At 37.6% G+C, this 22,506-nt stretch overlaps 1 protein-coding gene across 2 annotated transcripts in view; it reads left to right on the plus strand.

The window, feature by feature from the left end:
• Positions 1 to 21,650, plus strand: part of brinp3a.1 (bone morphogenetic protein/retinoic acid inducible neural-specific 3a, tandem duplicate 1) — a 42,643-nt gene extending 20,993 nt beyond the window's left edge. For both annotated transcript variants that reach the window (XM_066666614.1, XM_066666615.1), the window contains exons 5-8: positions 11,982 to 12,087; positions 12,388 to 12,624; positions 15,197 to 15,419; positions 19,609 to 21,650. In XM_066666614.1, the coding sequence (XP_066522711.1) occupies positions 11,982 to 12,087; positions 12,388 to 12,624; positions 15,197 to 15,419; positions 19,609 to 20,725 (1,683 nt within the window). In that variant the 3' untranslated portion in view covers positions 20,726 to 21,650. The remainder of the gene's footprint in view (positions 1 to 11,981; positions 12,088 to 12,387; positions 12,625 to 15,196; positions 15,420 to 19,608) is intronic.
• The last annotated feature ends 856 nt before the right edge of the window (positions 21,651 to 22,506 follow it).

Genomic DNA, 22,506 nt, shown 5'->3' on the forward strand with positions numbered 1-22,506 from the left:
GAAGCATGGAGGTTAGGTGAATTGGCTACTCTAAAAGATATTGCAAAGTATTGGGACACGACACTAAACCTGCGTACGGAGCTTTTAATTTCCCATACACACTCATCCAGAAGACCATTTTTGAGGTTAGACATTGATATTTGATCTCGGTTCATTCAAAATGTTGTTGAGGTCAGAGCTGAAACAGAAAAGGACATTTCTCACAAAATTTGAGGCTTACAGTTGTCCATGTTGAAAGATTTATAGTTACTGGAAATAAGTCGCATAGGCCATCCCGTGAATCACAAACCCATAGGATTATGCTATCTTCAATCTCCATCTGTTGTCTGACACTTGAATTTTTAAATAATACTATGGTTCACTTAGTGCACTCAGTTAATCATGGCATATCAAGGAGGGAAGACATGTTACAAGCTGGCTTGTTGCAATGATGGCATCTTATTTAAAGCACCACACTCAAATCCAGTGATCTTTGTAGAATGCCCTATTAAAGTTGAGCGATATGGCCAAAAATATTATTGCGATAAGTGTTTCTATATTGATCACTCTCTATTTACCACAATATTAACATTTTGTCATGCTAACATAGGACATCCTTCTAAAGATTATATTATATTAATACATCCTGATGTATAGTGTCAGATCCAATAAAAAAAATTGCAATTGGAGCAAATTGTGTGACGAAAAAACTAATCAGACAACAAACAGCGCTCTCGCAAACATGAAAACATTTCCCGGTATGAAAATACACTGTAGAAAACCTGACCTTTTGTGAGGGCGCTCAAGAAAGTTACTGCGCTTGTGTTCTGACTGGGAGGTCACCATACCAGACAAAATAGACCCCAAAACAGAGTGAACAGGAGACTATAACATATTTAATATATATTTAATACATACACAAAAGCACTTGAACATATGTGACTGCATGACTGCAAGACTATAATACGTTTTATTCATTTACCTTATACGCACCTGATATCAAACAGCTGTCTATGCTAACCTGGAATAAAAATTAAGGTTTGAACTCTATTACCCAAAGCTTATAATTATGGAGCAAAAATTAATCAGGAAACAAATTGATATCGTTTTATCGCCCAGCACTATGCCCTACTCTTTTGTTTATAAAGCCAGCATTGTTTTTTGCTTGATTGTGTTATACATCTGTGGCAGAGAAATGGAATTAAATCCATGAATTGTGATTATGGACAAAAGTATTGGGACAAGCATCCTATATTGTAGCTCCAAGTCTTCTGTCCCTATTAAATTAAGTGTTGCATCCTGCCTAGAAACCTGTACTCCAAGTGCTTTTCTATAAAATGCACTCAAAATTGCCTCATCTCATGCTACAGTAAAATTACTGTGAATCACATTCCACTAAATGGAATAATAGTTCTATATAAATAGTCCTATACTAAAATAATAAGCAGCAACTTAAAAAATTAAACACTAAATTTTTAAATGCTTTACATAGTGAATCTGGTGTGTCTACTTTAGTTTAGTTAAAACTAAAAGGGTTTAGTTTTAAATTGAACATCTTATCCTTTCAAATAGGTTTCACTTAGCTCATCATTATTATTATTATTATTTAAATTTATTTATTTTTATAAAAACCTCCTTCCCTACTCTATTCCACACCCTCCATTTGCTCTGGGCATCCTTCCATACACACATTAACAACAGATGTAAAAAGTCTTCCTGCAGGTGTTGCTCTGTGCTGAGAAGGTTTATGCTCTCTGTACAGGTCCCTAGACCATATGAATATGATCTCAGTCAATTATGTTCAATGATACGTTTAACATTTCAGAAGCAGCCATATTAAACTGTGCATCCATGTTTAGCTTAGTATAAATGTATTTGCATCAAAAATATGTAAAAGCAACACAAGCTGCCATATGTGTGATGTAAGCAGTGCCACCGATTCACAATAAGCATGAGAGGCAAGATTGGATTGGATTAGTATTACCATAATATTGTGATATAGGATACAGAAGGTAATCCTGTTTTTGTGGTTAGGGGGACCATATAATCTGATTTTTTTAAATTGTAATATATAATAAGTAATTCATGTGTTTTCTCTTAAATGTGGTTTACAGCCTGAACAAGTAATTTGTGTATTTATTTCACCTATCTATCACTGACTTTGGAAATTTGGCTGTGACAGTTATACTGCTTAAAATCTATTTGATGTAAGGCTGGCTTAATACTCTACATTTTTGGGACATGGAAATATTATTATTTTTGAGCAGCTCCAGGCTCATTGTATCAAGTGTATCAGGTTAAAACTTGAAGGAATGCAACATCTGTCAGCAGTCGATACTCTGCCTTGTTTTCCTCTTTCACTGCATTAAACCAAAGCAAAAATATGAATCCAGCCAAAAGATGGAAGAATGCAAGGAATTTTGCAACTAATCCTAGATGATTTTCCTTGTAAAAATGCATAGCACTCTTTCATTTATAGGGCTCAGCTGAAGCTGAAAGCATTAACGACAACTTCCTGTTCTGTGAAGTTTCCTGCTGCTTTCAATAAGGTTTATTTTCTATGGAGCAGAATATAATCCCATTCTGATGCATGCTTCCATCCCTTCGATGACAAGCTTATCCATAGAGCATGCAGACACAAGAGGGTAAGCTAACCGGAAAAGTTCTTTTAATAAAAGCAGCTGCTGAGATTCTCAAAGACCATTGAAGTGTGCATAAACACAAGCATGATGCAAATGTGGATATGCCTATTGAAAAGAGTCAGTGAATGTGCCTATTCACTAGAGTCAATTTAATGTGTTATATTCTTTGGTGTGTAACAGGAAAGAGCTGATTTAGCATTGAGTACTAGCGTCAAAATCTTGATTGATTCCCCTGGAACTATTACTGAAAATCTGACAACACTGATTCAGTGGACATAACATTGCTTTAGTGAATTTATTAAATAGAACTGAAAGTGTTTGGTGTTAGTTCGTAGTCCAACGAAAACCAATTTTTTAGATGCTATGTAAGACATTTGAATACATGTAGATAGTGTAAATTTGAGCTCCCAACAGGTTTGCGGTGGTTTCCTACCCCCCTCCAAAAGTTCAAGTTCAAGTGCAGCTTCTGAAGTGCTGAGCCCAGAGTATCAATGACAGAGGCTCTATTCTTCCTATTACAGGACAGTGGAAATGATTTTAATGCTCTATTTTCAAGGATAAATTGCTACCTAGTGTGTTATTTTTGTTTTAAAGTTGCTGAATAACTTTTATCTTATTTTACTCTACCTCCTTTGGATTTTATCAACCAATTCTTATAATGCTTTGTTCTGTTATAAATACAAATGATAAAATTGGAAGCCTAGGCCTGGAAACTAAAGATTTAGCTGGGCATGGTGAGCAACATGAATACAATTAAAATTGTACATCTGTATGGTTCAGCCATTACTCATTAATAGTTTGCAACTTTAAATTAATTAAATTTTTAAATTTAATACAAATTAATTCCTTTCAGTAGATATGAAACTAGAGCACCAGCTTGGACCAAACCAAATATTCCCCTTAAGCCATGTCACACCTCCACCCCCACCTAAAAACAAAAAACAAGTAGGTGAGCATCATGGCACTCATATGGGCACCATGGCTCTTATAATAGCCACAACATGTCTTGCATATTCCAGGCAATCACTCATGAAAACAGACATGGAATGCTATTTAGCCATCAGATTACCTGCACATTAAGGGGAAAGTCCTTTGGCTGCTCTTACCAAAATAGCAGGAGTGAAAGGTGCTTCAGACCAGTGGTTGTTTCTGCCAAGTTTCTCAGGGGAGCAGTGGTTGTGATGATTGCTAATGCCAGACTTACAGAAAATGACTTTTCAAGCAATATCACTGTCAGACAGATTTCACAGATTTTTAAAAATAAAATCCCGTGAGTCTGGCTGGAGTTGCAGCATGCTCCCGTCATTGTTTGGTGTGAGGTGGTCAGCAGAACTGTTTCTAACGTGCGTGGGGAAAATCTCCAAAGAAACACAAAGGAAGACAATAGCTCTGAGCAGAAATCTACAATTTACAGTACTGCATTGGTACCCAGTTTTCATTTTATGTATTTTTGTTGCTCACTTACTTAAATTATTAGATTATGCTGTACAATAGCTGAGTTACACAGTACTGTGGAAAAGTATTAGGCACCTCAAATTACATTTATGAAGCTATTTATCTGAACAAGTTTATTTCCACAATACAATCTAATACTGGGCATTAAATTTGCAATATTTTCTTTACTAAAAATGTGAATTTGTACATTTAAAGTTTAGAGAATTAACAAATCACAAATCTTGCTTTTAAACGTTTTTTTTTTTTTCCCAAAACTATTTCCAGAAATGTATATTTCAGTACAACTTTACAGCTTCAATGCATGTTTGTTCAAGACATTGCAATTATAAAACCAAAATTTTCTTGCATTTTCCCCTTCTAATTGGTGTGCCACATCATACAATGTAGTAATTTGTTAGTGCTTGTAGAATTTTACTTGATACATTTTAAAGAAATAATTTACTGGGAGGTGGGAGGAAACTGGAGCAGCTGGAGGAAACCCACGCAGGGTAGAACACAACAAAACAGTCCCCCGGAGTGGGGCTTGAACCCACAATCCCAGCCCCAGGAGCCTCTCTGAGGGTCAGTGTGGGTATAGTCCAATATACTAATGACCATGTGTGATTGACAACTCTCTATTACTGGAGAACTGTTTACATTACCATGGCAACACAGAGCCTTGAGACAGCAATTGCATGGTTATTTATTGTTTGTTTGTTTGTTTGTTTTGTTTTGTCCCCCCCATATTTTACTCTGAACTATAGTTATCATTTTACACAAGATACACAAAATGGCACAGGCGGGTAGAAATGGCATTTTACAGCCGTTCATGTATGAACCTATGGATGTCTTTTGTGGGATTATTTTGTTAATATAATTGTAGGAACAGGATAACTTCTAGAATGTCTTCAAATTGGTGCTTCCCCCACTGCTACTCTGGTTCACGCAGGCTCAGTGTGGCCGCTACCTCCACCTCTACTTTGCCGAACGAGTGGGTCTGCCTTCCCTGCTGCTACTCTGCTCTGTGCGCCGGCCTACTATCTATGCTGATATTCCGCTATGCATGCTGGATTGTGTTCTGTGTTCTGTTTTTTTCACTCCCTCCCCTTAGCTTGGTGAATAGGGGGATAGGCTACAAAGCTTTAGCTCACCAGTCTCTTTGACTCAGTGGAGGCATGGCTATGGTAGGATCGAGGAGAGCAGTACTGGTTATTTTTGAGGAGAGATTACTCATGTTTCTGTTTTGTTTTTTATTTAAACTTTGCTAAATCTTTCACCTAACACCTAAGTTTAGCATTATACAAAAAAACAAATTTCAAAATGAATTCCTGCTTCAGATCTTAGGCAAGAGATGTAATGTTTCTTCCTGTACAGAGAGAACTTATTTTAAGATTAACTCTGTTTGTTTTAATTAAGTGACATCTGGATGCACACTTGGCTGTTTTTACAAGATATACAGTACTGTGCAGAAGAAGGCACCTAAGATAATTATGTATATTTAAACGAATGCCTTCTCAGTAAGCGTAGTGCTTATATATAATCACAATAAATGCAAAAAGAAAAGAATTGTTTTATATCTAGTAGGTGTGAATGAGTGAACAATGTTTTGTTCAGATTCTCTTTGATTGCATGCATTTGTTAAATCAACAGCACATTATAAATAATATATAATGATTTTAAATAATCAGTAAAATTAGGTATTGGATGATAACTTCAATAATACGGACTGTCACGAGGAGAGATTTGGAAAAAGTTAAACCAACACATTCACACACAGAATATTACACTGGAATAATGTTATTTGATTTTATTCCAGTGTTGGGTGTTATTTGTTGTTTGTTTGTTTGTTTGCAAATAAACACTTACTGCTCAGATAAATAGCTTTTTTAATCTCATCTCTGGTGCCTAAAACTTTTGCAAAGTATCCTATATTTAACAAAACAATAAAAGAATAAAGAACTTGAAAGCTGTTTTTTTGCCCCTTTTTTTCTTTTCTCTTCCTTTCCCCCTTCCCCTTAACAAGCAGACATTCTCCTCCTGTCTATATCAATGGTCATGAATCTGCTTTGTGTTGCTAAATTTAGCATTAGCCAAAGTTAAAATGGTTGGATTCCTTTCTGTGGTCTTTCTGCCACTTAACTGTACTGACTCCCATTACAGATGTGCTCATTGCTATGCACAACTTCATCTTTATACTTGCCTTGGTCAATTTTCACTTTAGTTTGGACATCTGTGTCTGTTAAGAATTAATCCCTGATCCCTGTAGAGAATCCTAATTTAATTAATTGTGTGGATCAATAAAATGAATGGAAATATCAGCTTCAGACTTTCAGGCTTGCTGAATCTACACTTTTTGATTCCCTACTTTTTCCCCTTCTAATAAAGGTTATATTAATTTAATGGCAATTTAATAAACTGTTTCTTGATAATGGGTATGTGCTGATTGTGTAAAACATTAGAAAGATTTCCTTGTGTGTGTGTGTGTGTGTGTTTTGGGCGATAGGGTTGGTTTGTGATTTTTATTTTTATTTTTTTATCTGTCATTCATGTGGATCTCTTGAGTAATAATTGTGCATAACTGCACTCTGTATATTGTAATGATGGATTGGTTAGACTCTTAACTTGTAAATGTTATCTTTAACCTGATGTCAGACAAAAAAAACACCATTTTTATACCTGACTAAATTCGAGTTCACATTTAATCTCTGAAGGAATCTTGGTTACTTTTATTTGCCTGCTGGGTAAAGTATTAAAAGATCCCTCTGTAGCACAGAGAACAATTTGTAAGTGACAAGAAAGGAAATATTTTTGCCTCCAGGCAGCCACTTTGTCTTTTTATGTGTCGGCATAGCCTTGACATACAGTGGCTTTAAATCAAGCTTTTGTCAAGGATGATTGAGTCATGATTTTTCCTTCACAATGATGTTCTGAAACGAGGCAAAAAGACCTGCTGTCAGTCTGGCTTTGTCAGAAAGGCATCACAAAGATAGTGATGTTCACTTATTAATGCCAATAACAGAAATCTGCTTTCCGGTTTTAAAATCACAGTTATAAAACTTAATGATTCTCAGTTTACTCTGTTAAGTTATTTAAGTAATTTCATGGTATGGATGTGGTTCCCCCCCCCCATCCCTTGGTATATATAAACTCTAAACTAAATTTCAGATTTTTCATTAGCAGTTTTTTTAAAGTAATTGTCTACATTATACTTGTGTGCAATACAATTTATAGGTGGTAAACAATGTGGAACATAACCATGCTAATTTACTGTTTCAGGCATTGCACTTGTGCACATTCTTTTCATTTATTAATGCAGATTTTTATACATATTGATACTTATCAATGGACTGACTTGGATGAATTGGAAGAACCATTTTTGGCACATGGTACCTGATGACATATCTGTCACAGACCCAATCTGAGATGATAGATGATAGTGATACTATAAAATGTATCACTCACCCACACACTTCTATTGCGTTCATGTTTTAAACCCTACAGGAATTGGATGAGTATATAACTGTTTGTAGATCGGTTGTAATTAAATGTTTCCCCTTGATAATATAACAAGCATCCAGGTTGTATTAAGATTACTACATGATATGACAATGTCCCTTGCCAGGATTTTAGTCTCTAGATGTGGCCACTAAGGGGGTTTCTTTCATCCAGCCAGCATTTAGTGTAGAGGAAGTTCAGGTATCTGTCCAGTGCAGTTCCACCAGCTCTTCTTCATGAACCTCCAGGCATTATCAATGCCAGGGCTTCCTTATAGTTGACTATGCCTGGTATACCTCAATAGATGTCCTGGAGGCATCGTTATAAGGTGCCCAAACCACCTCAACTGGCTTCTCTCAATGGAAAAGAGCAGCTACTTTAATATCTGAGCTCCTCACACTATCACAAGTATGTCATGCAATTCATTAGAGAACTCAATTCAGCTCAATTCTCAGTATCCACAATCTCATTCTTTTCATAATTACTCAAGGCTTATGACCATTGCTGGGTTTGGGGAAGTAGATTAACTGATACATTGAAAGCTTTGCTGCTTCTTCCCTATGATGGTCCAGGACAATGACTGCATTACTTTTGTTGATGTATCTAACCTGCAGATATCCCTTTCCCCATCACTCATGAACACTCAAGACACTAAAATACTTGAACACCTTCACTTTGGGTAGGTTCTCTCCCTCTACCTGAAGGGGAGCATGCCTTCTGTGTCAAGGAGATAACCTTGGCCTCAGACTTGGAGGTGTTGATTTGCATATGGACCACTTCACATTCTGCTGCAAACTGTACATGCTGGAGGCCACTCTACAAGGAAGCCAGAAGGACATCATCACATGTAAATAATAGACATGACACCACATGCTCTGCCTGACAGAAGCCCTTCTGTCAGAAACTACGCCTTGCCACTCTGTCTATGACTATCAAAAACAAATGTGGAGACACATTTGTAGGCACAGCCCTGGCAGAGACAAACACCGACGCTGAACAAGCTTGACTCACTGCAGAGAAAGTAAACACACATTAAAATCGGAATACAAGGACCAAACAGCTTGTCTCAGCCCCTGGCACACCACACTATCAGAGCACCCTCCACAGATTCTCAGGAAACATGGTCATGCATCTTCTCCAGATCCACAAACCTTTGTTAATTACATTAGCAACTTCTCATGCCATCTCAATTATGATTGTCGAGCTGTGTGACAGTCAGCCGATGACTTGAGTGTCCTTGTACTCGTAGTGTCCCAACCTTGCAACTCCTAAATATGACAGAAACCAAACACCATTCGAGGTTGGTTCCAGGGCCACAGTGTGTAGAGGTGAGCCGAGCTATATCTAGCTGATATCTCTTGGCCTTTTGCATCAGCAACAGCTCCTATCCTGCCCAGTGCTTCTCTTGCATGGCGAGGGCAAAAACCTTGGTAGACATTAGCCACTATAGTGTAAATCTGATAAAAAGACACCTTAATTTTTACCAAAAAAACAGCCACTATGAATGCCTACCACACTCTGTACAAAGTAAATGCAGGTAAGGCAGCTGGCACTTGAGTACCTTGCCATGTGCTCAGAACATGCCCTTGAAGCCAGTTGCTGAGTAAAAGCTCTGTCATTGGCCCAAGCAGTTATTCCAGCTATCATCAAGACTACCACCATTGTGCCAGTGCTGAAGTATTTATCTGTTTAGTCCCTGAATAACGTCCACCCTGTTGCACTCTCAAAGTGCTTCAAATAACTAGGTGTTTCTCATTTGAAATCCTTTCTGCCTGCCACACTGGACCCACAGAAATTTGAAATTAAATGTGCAATTATTTGTCAATGTGCAACATACAACAAAATGTCTTCCACATTTAACTAGTCTGTGGCAGTGTGCACTAGGGGCTGTGAACAAACACTCAGAGCAGCAGGCAGCCATCCCTGGCACCTAGGGCACAGTTGTGGTTTAAGCCTTGCGCAAGGGCACCTCAGCTGTGGGTCAAGGGAGCAGGACAGAACCGTTGTGACTGTCGTGGGAATCGAACCAACAACTTTTCAGTCCTAAGTCCTAAGATTTGGACTGTCATATCTCACATACAATACTGTTCATAGACTTTAATTCAGTATTTCACACAGTGATCCTCTCCAAGCTGATTTCCAAGATTAAACCAGCTTGGTATCAGCTCATCTTTCTTCAACTGGATTCTGGACTTCCTAGCAGAACTTAGTTTGTAAATTAAGACAAACTCCTCTCTTCCTCTTACTACTTACACCTGTGATGGAGAATGATTGCTGCTTCATGCTGTTGTACTGTCAAAAACATGAGCACAAACTGCTTCTGTGGTACTTTAACTGCTCCATGTCTGATTGCAGAGTGCTCCAGTGGGTGATGATAATTTGCAAACGCATCACAAGCACCCAGTTACCCACCATTGCAAACATTCATCACAGGTGCTACCTAAACAGAATAAGAAATATCAGACACTTTTCATTCTTACCATGGACTTTTCACACTTCTCCCATCTGGTTGACATTACAGAAGCCTTTGCCCCTGCACAACCATGCTCAGAAAGAGCTTCTCAAAAAGAACCATGCTCAAAGAACTTTTGACCCTGCTGAATTCCTCAAGTACTTTAACTGTATCATGGCCCTGCCTGCACTACAACAGTATTTTATGTTATTACCGCACAATATATATTTTCGGTCTAACTGCAATGTTCTCACCCACAGTTACTGTACATACTGTATATTAACCCTCTATTTAAAATGCTTCATAATGCCTCTGAATACTTTTATTTAAAAAAAAAACATGCTGCTCTCACAGACCTATATTTGAACACTCTACATGCATATATCATATTTGTACATTACAGTTCCACTATACTTCTGTTACTGTTATTTCCCTTTTTGTTATATGTAATAACACTATTTTGCACGTTTAGATGCTAACTGCTTTTCTAATCTCATTACAGACCTATTTGCCATCGGAGACTGTAGTGGGAGTTAATAGCCCTAGACAACATGATCCTAGAGAATGTTAGATGACTATAATATCATGGTTTAATCAGCTCCATTAATGGTGAATTGAGTTCTTAGTTTAAGAATAAGTCTCTGATATATCAATTCCATGTATTTGTAGTAGCAATCAAAACTTTGGACACATCATCTTATTAGTCATTGATGGAATAGGGCTATTTACTGTATAGAGTGGGTATCAGCCCTACCTCTACACAACCCATGTTATGGTTCCAAAAACATTAATAAGGCGAGCAGTTCTACAGGGTGGGCCACTTATATTGATACACCTTAATAAAATGGGAATGGTTGGAGATATTAACTTCCTGTTTGTGGCACATTAGTATATGGGAAACTTTTCAAGATGGGTGGTGACCATGGTGGCCATTTGGAAGTTGGCCATTTTGGATCCAACATTTGTTTTTTTTTTCAATTGGAAGCGGGTCGTGTGACACATCAAACTTATTGGGAATTTCACAAGAAAAACAATGGTTTAACGTAACTTTATTCTTTCATGAGTTATTTACAAATTTCTGACCACTTGTGTTCAATATGTTCAAAGTGCTGCCAATTGTTTTGGATTGTCAATGCAACCCTCTTCTCCCACTCTTCACACACTGATAGCAACACCACAGGAGAAATGCTAGCACAGGCTTCCATTATTCCAGCACACCATTGTTTTCTTGTGAAATTCCCAATAAGTTTGATGTGTCACATGACCCTCTTCCCATTGAAAAAACAAAAGTTGGATCCAAAATGGCCGACTTCAAAATGGCCACCATGGTCACCACCCATCTTGAAAAGTTTCTCATCAAAGCACAAGGTGGCTACTTGGATAATCTAAAGTATAAAACATTCTGGTTTGTTTAATACATTTTTGTTTACATAATTCCATATGTGTTTCTTTATGGTTTTAATGTCTTCCATGTTCATTTACAGTGTAGATAATAATAAAAAACACTGAGATGTGTTCAAATTTTTGGTACTGTACATTTACCATGTGGAAAATGGCCCAAAGCAAAGGAAACTCTCCCTGAGTGGGTGTGTCCAAAAATTTGAATGATACTGTATTTATTTATTTATTTATTTTTGGTCCATCCAGCGTGAGCCTCCTGAGGAAATAATTACTGAATGTACCTAAGTAAAGCCTGTGTAATCAAAATCTAGAAGTGACTGGCAGCGTGTTATTAGAGTAAATAATATGAATATAAAAATACCAAACTTTAAATTTCTTTTCAAACTTGTTTTGAATACTTTGAGAGAAGCATTCTTTTATGGATGTCAGATGAAGTGCAGGATAAGTCAATAGTTAATGTTGTTTTCCATTATGGGCCTGTGCCAGTACCACAGTGATTGATGTATGTTTAAGCATGTTCACATCTCTATGTATGTTTGTGGATCATTGCAATACATTTTTTCCCCCTTTTCCTTTAGGTGACCGAAACAAGGACAGGCCCTCTAGGATGCAGTAACTATGACAACCTCGATTCTGTCAGTTCAGTTCTGGTTCAGAGTCCTGAAAACAAGATTAATTTACAAGGTAGCACATTCATAATTGAGTTATATCCCAGTCTTCTTGCTGAAACTGTAACTGTCTTTCTGATCTTGTCTATTTTTGATGCATTCATATAAAAGTTGGCATTTTATGTGCATATTTAGGTTTTTGTAAGCAAAGCAAAAACTTTGAAGAAGTACAAATATACATACTTTAATGATACTCAAGGATTATTAATTTTGATATACAATAAATTTGGTTGAAATTCATTTTTCTGTTTAGTTATAGGTTGAATGCACAACATGATACCTTTCACTAATGAATGTGCCTGTGTCCTTCCCTCAGGGCTTCAGGCCATTCTGCCAGAGTACCTGAGAAGTCGATTTGTTCAGGCAGCTCTTAGCTACATCGGCTGCCACTCAGAGGGTGAGTTTAAGTGCAAGAACAACGACTGCTGGTGTCAGTGCAATGTGGATTACCCTCAGTGCAACTGCCCCAGTAAGAACCTGGAGGCCATGCAGGACAACCTGAGGCTCATTAGAGTCTCCTGGACACAAGCCAACCAGGAGTTTGAGGAATCAGGTAGGTTATTCCAATTGTATAATGTAGGTGGGTTTCCATCCAAAACGTTTTTCCATCCAATATGTTTTGTGTAATAAAGAAATATCGGCAAAAAAATGCGAAATGAGTGATGTTTCCATCCAGTGCACTTCAGGTGACGTAGGCCCCCGTGATTAGTGATGACATTGATTTGAGGGAGAGAGAGAGATCTGAGTGAGTCGTTTATATCAAAAACACACTTTATATTAAAAAGCTTGATAAAATATTTTTTGTTGGGGCGTCTGTGTCTGTGGTGTAGATATTGTTCTTAATGTTTTGAATGGAAAGTAAAATGCTGTGTGGTCTCTGACTTTTGTGCAGTGCTGTATGTGTGTCTACTATATTCCACACATGCACTAAAATAAGAAGCTCGGGTGATGGTGTGAAAACAGAGTAGTAAAATTCAGAGAGGAGAGAAGAAGAAGGAGAGTCGAGGGGAGTCCATTAAAAGCCTGTGGTGGTGGGATCAGTCCGGGTCTCCGGCGAATGTGGTGTCGCAAGTGTGTATACACCAGCTGAAACGTCAACCTTCATTCAATAAGCCCTTTTCCATTGACCTTTTGCTCATTTGCACTTTAGCAATATTCTAACTTTACCACCTCATCCAGCGTAAAACTCTTTTTGCAATATTTGGGTGTTTTTTTATTATTATTTTGGCAGTTTTCCATCCAGGGTTGTTCATTTGCATTTTCATAATTCACAAAATCTCGGTGGATGGAAAGCCACTTTGTGACTGATAAACTAGTAATCTCTACATAAGGGTTTTCTTGTAGTTGTGATCTACTTAGGATGCTAGTCAGTAAAGTAATAAACCACACCCTTATTACTTATAGCTGATTTTATATTGGTAAATCTGGATGTTTGTTAGAGAATGGGTTTTTTAAATAACAAAATAGATGACTAAATTATGAATCGGTAATCTGAAATTGAGTACAAAATGAACATTATTAATTCATAACTGTTTTTATTTTCAGTTGTTTAAAAATTTCATATAAAAATGTAAGCAGTGATAGAAAATTACAGGACTGTGACTTAGTTTTCAGTGCATGTTTATCACTCAATTAACTGTTGCCCTTCCTTTCATGGAAAGGGTTGCTGTCTCTCCCTGAGGTGGGGAGTCTGATAGCTACTCCACTGCAAGCAGAGAATATCTAGCTTCGGTTAGCTAAGAAGTATGGAATGCTTAAATGGAAAAACTACAAAATCCCTTAACGGCAATTAAAAATATAAGTACCATTAAAACGTTATCACAATAACATTTATTTTGACACCCCTAGAATTTCACAGACTAGACAGCCCTATAATTTCAAAACATTACACAATGAGCAGTAGTCAATAACAATTTAAAATCTTCCTTAAATGACAGAGGATAACCTAACCTTCAGACCTTAATACTCTACGTCAGCCTGTGTCAACTACAATATTCTAACAGGAATGTGTAATGCAGCTTTATAGAATCCTAGACTGGAAATGTTTGCCAAAGACTGCAAAACATGTGAAATGTGTTATTGTTAAGGGTCCAAGTTATAACTTATGTTAAAATGGCACACTGGCACTAAGCTAATTTTATCATGGCATGCTGATCTATGAATATCCTTGGCTTACTGTGGGTTGACTTGGATGTAGAAATTGTCACCTTGTTGCAAGGTGGTGTTCTCTGACAAGGAAATGGTGGGAAGTACTTCCAGAGAACAGTTGTCACTGTGCTGAAGTAGAATTTTAGACTTGCCATACTTTGCTATCCCTGAAACAGGCATGGTGCCAGAAGTGGTCAGATTTATTCATAACACATCACAGCCCACACTGGAGCTCCACCCCCTGCAGTGACAGCAGGCTGGGGAAACTTCTGCCTAATGTCTGCAAAGCAAACAGAGAAGCAGTAATCACCCAGGAAAGGAAATTTATTTTTGCTTTTCTGTTCTGCTGAGGCTTCTTGATTTTGCTGGCTGTAATCAAAATGCAGTACATTCCTTTATCTTAGCTGCAATATGTTACTCTGTGTGCAGAATGTGAAAAAGTAAACTTTTCAATTACCTGCTGTCACTGAGATCCAATTACATGCCATTGGTAAATTGTTAGGCTTTTATGAGAAAGTGTTAATTATAGACATTGATGTCTTTTTCCCTTAGATATTGTGTAGCATTGATCCAAGTATTCAGTGTGATACAACTATTGATTTTTTTCTTTGCCGCTGATGGAACTTCTCCAACTAGATATGTGTAGTAAAATTGTTGCTACCATATTTACACTGTATATCATCCTATACATATGTAGTTGTTTTTTTTTTTTTGTTTTTTTTGTCATTTTAAAAATCAAAACCACCTAAAAGACAGTGTTCAGCAGTTCCTCAAATGTACCTTGCTGTCCTTGCCTTTCAGCAGTCCCACAGGAGTACTTTCAATTTGCCTCAAAGGAATGAAAATAAGGTTTCACTTGCTCCCACTCACTGCCCATTTTAATGTTGATGCATTTCATCAAACAAGATTGATTCTGTTTTCTAACATGCGGCAAGATCATTCAGATCACTTATTCTCCACACTTGTCTGGTTTATAGAGGAGTTACAGAATTTTGTGAGGAGGTTACCAACATTCTACGCTCTGAACACGTCTGCTGTGCAGTACTTTTGGAAGATGGACCCTGGAGTGCACCAACGTTTTCAGCTGCTAGAATCCAGCACCCGACAGCTCCTCAGCAAAGCACAGCGGATAGTCAGCAAGCTCTTCTCCCTCAGTAAGAGATGTCGAACTCAGCCCAAAATATCTGTGCCCAGAGAGAGGTAAGAAACAAATGACAGCAGTCTGCTTGTATGTCTGATTAGGGGGATATAATAAAAATTCTGTTAATGATTGTTGTTCTGTTAATGATTAATGTAGTTGTAACAATCAAATTCTTGTCATTCACGTCTTGTCATTAACAAATTCTTATCATTCACGATCTAATTGTCAGGACTGCAGGGCGGACTGATGGAGGCGGACGTACTTGCTAAAACATAGACAAAAGTTATTTATAACAGTAAATAACAAAACAGAAACAGACTAGGGTAATATGACAGAATACTTAAACAAAGAATGACCTAGACAGAGAAACTTGAGCAGAGACGAAACTGGACAGAGAAACCTAGACTGAGGGAGCTAAACAGACAGAGAGCTAAACAGACTAAACCTAAACACAGAGCTAAACAAACGAACTAAACAGGGAGAGCTAAACAGAGCTACCTTGAAGACTGGTTGGAGGAGTAGCACAGGCACTGACTATATGACGGGAGGTGGGGGTGGGCGGAATAACGGAGAGTAGGTGGGTGAATGTGGGGAGTCGAAGCGCAGATACAGCTTAACTTAGCACGAATTTCGATGTCTGCTATTTACACTAATGCAAAATTGCTAAAACTACAATTTCCTAATCTTAAAAGCTCACTCAAGTCTGGGCGTGCTGGGAGACTCGCCTACTGGGGTCAGTGGCCATTTCCAGCTGCCAGCTTGGCGGAGGCTCGGGTTCATTTCTAGAGTCATGGTTCGTTGGTGGAGGCAAAAAATATTCAAATGCCTGGTTCGTATCTTGGAATCTTTGTTAGTATAGCCGTTCGTTAGTAGAGGTTCCACTCTGTGTGTATATATATATATATGGGTGAGCAATATGACAATATTAGATCGTGAATGATAAGAATTTGTCCATCACAGAGAGATTGTGCTAATGCACATACTCCGCTGTAGTTCTTATAAGTTGGTTATGTACTGTGTACATATTACACATCAGTCGAATAGGTAGACTCACAGGACACCGGTAATGTACTCTAAAATGTATGACTAATAAATTAAAATCAAAAGAATTTGTTATTCCATACATCTCTTCCTTGCAAAAAAACAAACAAACAAAAAAAAAGAAAACTGTGGTACCACGAAGCCTGAAGGTTGTCCAATTCAAAAGAAAACCTAATTTGAGTCAATCCTCTTATTGGTAATCATCATGTTTGTGTAAAAATGACTTGCAAAAAGAAGGAAAACAACAATTAAAAATAAAGTACAACAAATTAAAAAGTAGTTCCACGTGGATCTCCGCTATGGCCGTGTAGCTTGGGCGCTCAGCGACACGTCAAGTCTGTAGACCAACCAGGGGCAATCCTCAACCAAGGAGGCAGGGAGGCAGTAAAATTAATAATTTTCCTTATGGAGATGTTGGGGTCTTTGAAAATTCCAAAGGAAGATTTTCTATTTTCAAAGAAGATTCCAAATTAAATTTAGAAAAAAGCCTAAAAGCTGTTGTTTTGATCATATTTTGACCACTAACGATTCATTTCAATATCTTTAAAAGGCTTTTCAGTAACATTACCTCTAGTTTATTCACTGCCTCAAGATTTGAGATGTAATTTCAGGTGGAAAATAAAAAAAATAAAAAAAATAAAAACCTGGAGAGTGTTGAGGTTAAAAACCAGCATGAATAATAAAATCGAGATCGTGATCCTGCAAAAATATCGTGATAATGTATTTTTGCCATATCGCCTACCCCTATATATATTCAAAAGCAATTTTTTTTGGTCTCATAAACCTTATAGCACATTAATTATGTGAACTATTTAAATACACAGCGCAGGCCATATGTCTATGTCCAAGGTCACTGTGGGGTGCACAGTCATATTAATACTTGTATCTTGGCAAATATCCCAGTCTCTCTCAAACCACAGATCAAGTTTCAAGTGTAACTAGATGAAAGGTTCTATCTTTCTATCCAAAGACTAATGTATGTGAAGTAAGTAATGAATTATGCACTGGTTTGACATATCAATCCATTAATAAACCACATTTGGTGGGAAATTTGTAGGCCATAACACAAATTTAACAGCTAGATAATAGTGGAATAAGATGGGCCAGTGTGTAAGTTGACCATCTTCCTGTTGATTTACTAATGTATAAAACTGCAAGTAATTTAGCTAAATATCAGCCTGAATTAGTAAGATAGCTAGTTTTTTTTCAGAATGGTTGCATTGGGGCAGAGTGAGCCAAATGTGTGTCAGTTGAGCCAGTGGACTGATGTGCTGAAGACGTTGCCTCAAAATCAAAAGGTTGGAGGAAATGTTTGTTATAGTGATATGCATTATTCATTCTAATTCAGTTTCAGTAGTTTTATTTAACTACTTATAGTCTGTTTTTCAGAATGTTTTTCCAACTGCAAAATTATTTCCCAGCTGTTTTAGAAATGGCATTTTTGCTGAGCCAAAGAACAGATTTATTCACCAAAATGACAAAAAAAAAAGGAAAAATTGCTTTAATTTGATTCTTTGTTTTAATTCTCTGCTATCATTCTGTCATTTCATCATTTGTTCCTGTAACAATGCTAATTGAACTTTTTTAAAACCCCAGTCTGCTTATTTTCTCTCTTTTTCCTCACTATGCTTAATCATCACTAATTGTTAGCTTGTGGAGGAAAAAAAAAAAAACAATATCAGGAACATTTTCTAGACTGGCCCAAGACCTTTTATACTATACATTTATGGTGAACCACAAAATCATGATATTTATGTGAAATGTAAATGTGATGCAAAAGGGCAGCAAGTGTTAAGTTATAATATAATCCCTGACAAATTTGACTTCATTGGTGCTGTTATGGAAAGGAGAACAATATTGCTGATTTAAGCTATTGTTTTTCTTTTTTCTTCTATTATAAAATGTTTCCATTTCTGCACAGTCTTGGAATATGGTAATTCCCAAGAAATCAGTTTTACTCGGCGTAAGTGGATGGAAGCATGTTTTGACTCTGGTGCACATTTCCATTTCCAACTCAGTGAAATATGCTGACAGGCAGTGGAGATTTCCTCCATCGCCACCCACCTGCACTCTGACTGTCTCTCAGGCAACCTAGCTCCATGAATATTTACACTTTCTCTTGGCTTAAAACATAAGCGATGCCAACAGAAACTGTTTTTCTCAGTGAGCAGAAGTTGCAGGGCATGGAAAAGATATCTTCAAGGCTCATGACAAGACAGTGCCAGAAAAATGTGAAAGACTTTACTCTAGAATGGGGAAACTGGTTTATGTAGGTAAAGCTGATGGATTATGTATCTAGATGGCATTGCTTCAAACAACATACCAAATGGTTTTGAGCTTATTTCCATTACAAATCACATAGACGTGAATGTATTTATTTTATTTGATTTCCTCAATGATCCAGTTATTACTAATTTTGCATGGGTAAAAGAGATATGAAATTGTTTATTTATATCACCTGACCCCACAAATTATTTACTATACCATGAATACATACTATAAAGTACTATACAAAATATACTACATTTTCTTTTCACACATCATGGCAATTTAAGAAGGATAATCTGTTATGTACAACACTACCATATTCTGCTGTTATACTTCTATTGGTGGTGTTTGCCAGTAGATAATGTTTTTCATTTAATAGGATCTAATTGTATACTGAGAAACAGGTCATTTTTGTTAGTATTTTTTTTTTTTTAAGGTGCCTGTTTTACTTGAGCTAAGAACCAGTGGATGTTGACTATTTTACACCACTACATTATAATGCTAAAATATTACATTTATTCATTAAAATGCTAAAAGTGTAGCAGTGTTTGAGAATTAAAATTACTAATTAAAATGTTTCCTCTGTTCTGAGTAAAAATATCTCAGCTTAACTACTTTTTGTAGTTGTGTAACAGTTTCTTTAGAGTTGTGTAACAGTTTCCTAAGAGTTCCACTATTACCCTCAGGGTGTGCCTAGGGAAACAAAGGTGTTTATTTGTGTGCAGAAAAATGGACTTGCCATTGCTGCCAAAACACACTACCCACAATACATGGTACCATGCATCATGTGTTTTTTCCTTCTTCAAATTTATAATGGTTTTCTGTGGTATACTTATATAAATATTACATAATATGTTCCTTGAATGTACACTTTAATGGAAAGAATGTGGGTTTTTTTTTGTCTTGCATAAATATACCACCTTTTTCCTCTCCCCACAGGGCTTTCAGCTACTGGCTGAACTACATCCTTTCCATTATGTATTGCAGTGAAAACAACCAGATAGGTACCTATATGGAAGAGACACGAGCCTGCTTCTGTCCATATGAGCCTCCAACCTGTCAGGGGGTCATTCCCTGCATGGTGGGTGATGGGCCCTTTTGTGCCTCATGCTCCTATGAGAATCGTTCACGATGTGCTAGCTGTAATCCAGGTTACATGTTAAGCCAGGGGAACTGCAGGATCATTATCCCTGACTCTACTGACAACTATATTGGTTTTGAGACTGACCTTCAAGACCTAGAAATGCGTTATCTCCTTCAAAAGCGAGATGGAAGAATCAGCATACACGCAATGTTTATTAGTAATGATGTGAGGCTCAACAACTGGTTCGATCCCTCATGGAGGAAGAGGATGCTCCTGACTTTGAAAAGCAACAAGTTTAAATCCAGTCATGTCCACATGCTGCTAGGTATCTCACTCCAAATCTGCCTTACTAAAAACAGCACCCTGGAACCCGTGCTGTCGGTGTACATCAACCCGTTTGGAGGTAGCCACTCTGAGAGCTGGATCATGCCCATAGACCAGAATAAATACCCTGACTGGGAGAGGACCAAGTTAGATATCCCCCTTGACTGTTACAACTGGACCTTAACTCTGGGAAACAAGTGGAAGACATTTTTTGAGACAGTACACATTTACCTGAGGAGCCGTGTCAAAGCAGCCTCGGCCCAAGGGAACAGCACTGTCTATTTTGAGCCATTGGAGTACATGGACTCCTCTCGGAATCTGGGTTACATGAAAATCAACAGCATGCAGGTGTTTGGATACAGTATGCACTTTGATCCAGAGGCTATCCAAGACTTGATCTTGCAGCTGGATTACCCGTACACACAGGGCTCACAGGATTCAGCTCTGCTGCAGCTGCTGGAGATCCGAGATCGGGTGAACAGGCTTTCTCCACCAGGTCAGCAGCCTCTGGATCTCTTCTCTTGTTTACTGCGCCACCGCCTCAAACTCTCTTCTACTGATGTGACTCGAATTCAGTCTGCTTTGCAAGCTTTCAGTGCCAAGCAGCCAAATTCAATGGAGTATGAAACCACCAAATTATGTAGCTAATCTTACAGTTTACTGTCCTTGTAGTTCTCGCTCTTACTAGAGCTGAACCGATAATCGTTTTGTATGGAAATCAAAATTTGAGTGTAAGAGTTACAATTTCAATTATTTAACTTTGTCTTAAATTTGGGAAATTAAACCTAATGTAGAGCTTGTGAACTGGTAGTCTGGTATACAACAATTCTTCATTTATGCTTAAAAAACATAAAACATTGGATGTGTTGGTCTTTTATAGAAAACAGTCACATTTGAGCTGTAAAGGTAATATCAGTCAGTAAATTTACTACTAGATATTTGCCCCAAATTCGTTCAGCCCTGGTGCTTACTATAGAGTAGACCTGGCTGAACCTTTCTGAAATTCTGAACTGCTACTGGTGTCCTTTTTTCCCTGGGGTGATTGTTTTCAGTATTTTAGTGGACCCCTTCAAACAAGGACCCATACCTTGCTTTTTCTTTTTTTTTTAAATTTTGGATTGTTTTTTAAACTAGTTTCAGAAGAGGAGCACAGATATTATAAATAGAATAGAAATAGAAGAGGTATACATGTAGAAAATATCTTCATTTCCTTTCAGCATGTTTTTTTTTTATTGCATCACTCACCATGGCTTATGTGCATTAAGCACAATAATTAATGTAATCAGGCCCTCCTACTAGAAAGAGTCCAGACAACTCAGCTGTACTGTTCTGTCTGTCCTGTAACACATACATATACCAGTGTCTCATTCTGCAGCAGGTGACTTTGTGGGTAGAGCTATTTTCAGATGTTTGTACAAATATGAATATAGGACAATGAATTTTGTTGAAAAATATGATGCGCCTGTTCTGTTCTGTTACCCGTGCTTTTATTTTTATAAACTTATTATTTGTGTGGAGTTACAAAGGTAATATCCATCAAATGTATAAAACATGGGTTTGTTAATACACTAAATAAATGACAATTTTTATGCATTGTCTGGTCATTGATAAACACACAATATTCACAAAATGTAGTGCAGAAGTCAAAATGAATTCATATAGTTTCCAAACAAAATGACCATTACAAACAAGAAGACATTTTAGAGGAGATCAAATAACTGGTGGACCGTCAAGAACTATTGCAAGTGTGCTTAAAGCTTTCAATTTTGAGAGACAGAAGAAACATACATCTCTTCAGATTTGATAAAAGCCTCAGGTGTCTAGTCCTATTAAGGCAATAGACAACAAAAGGATTAAGGTAAATTGGAGAGGGCCTCAAAACCCAGGTCCTTGGAGCTGTCAGTGAGGAGTTTGGTGTGTCTGGGTGGGTTTCTTCAAGGTGCATCCGGTTACCCCCACAATTAAAAAAAAAATGTTATTACATGATTCTTTGGAAATCCAAAAGCAAACCTACTGGAAGCTGTAATAAAAGTGAATCATGGAATCATTCATCCATTGTTTGTAACCGCTTAACCAATTCAGGGTCACGATGGGTTCGAAGCCTACCCTGAATCACGGGCCACAAGACAGAACACACCCTGGAGGGGGTGCCAGACACATTCACTCACACCCTCATACATGTGGACACTATTGAGTCACCAATCCACCTACCAACGTGTGTTTTGGGACCGTGGGAGGAAATCGGAGCACCCGGAGGAAACCCACGCTGACATGGGGAGAACACACCAAACTCCTCACAGACAGTCACCTGGAGCGGGACTTGAACCCACAACCTCTAGGTCCTTGGAGCCGTGTCTGCAAAACTACCGGCTGCACCACCGTGCCGCTCAACATGAAAACACTAAAAGCTAAATAATAATTATTGAAAC

Source organism: Hoplias malabaricus, chromosome 3 (genome assembly GCF_029633855.1).
Source record: "Hoplias malabaricus isolate fHopMal1 chromosome 3, fHopMal1.hap1, whole genome shotgun sequence".
Lineage (NCBI taxonomy): Eukaryota > Metazoa > Chordata > Actinopteri > Characiformes > Erythrinidae > Hoplias > Hoplias malabaricus.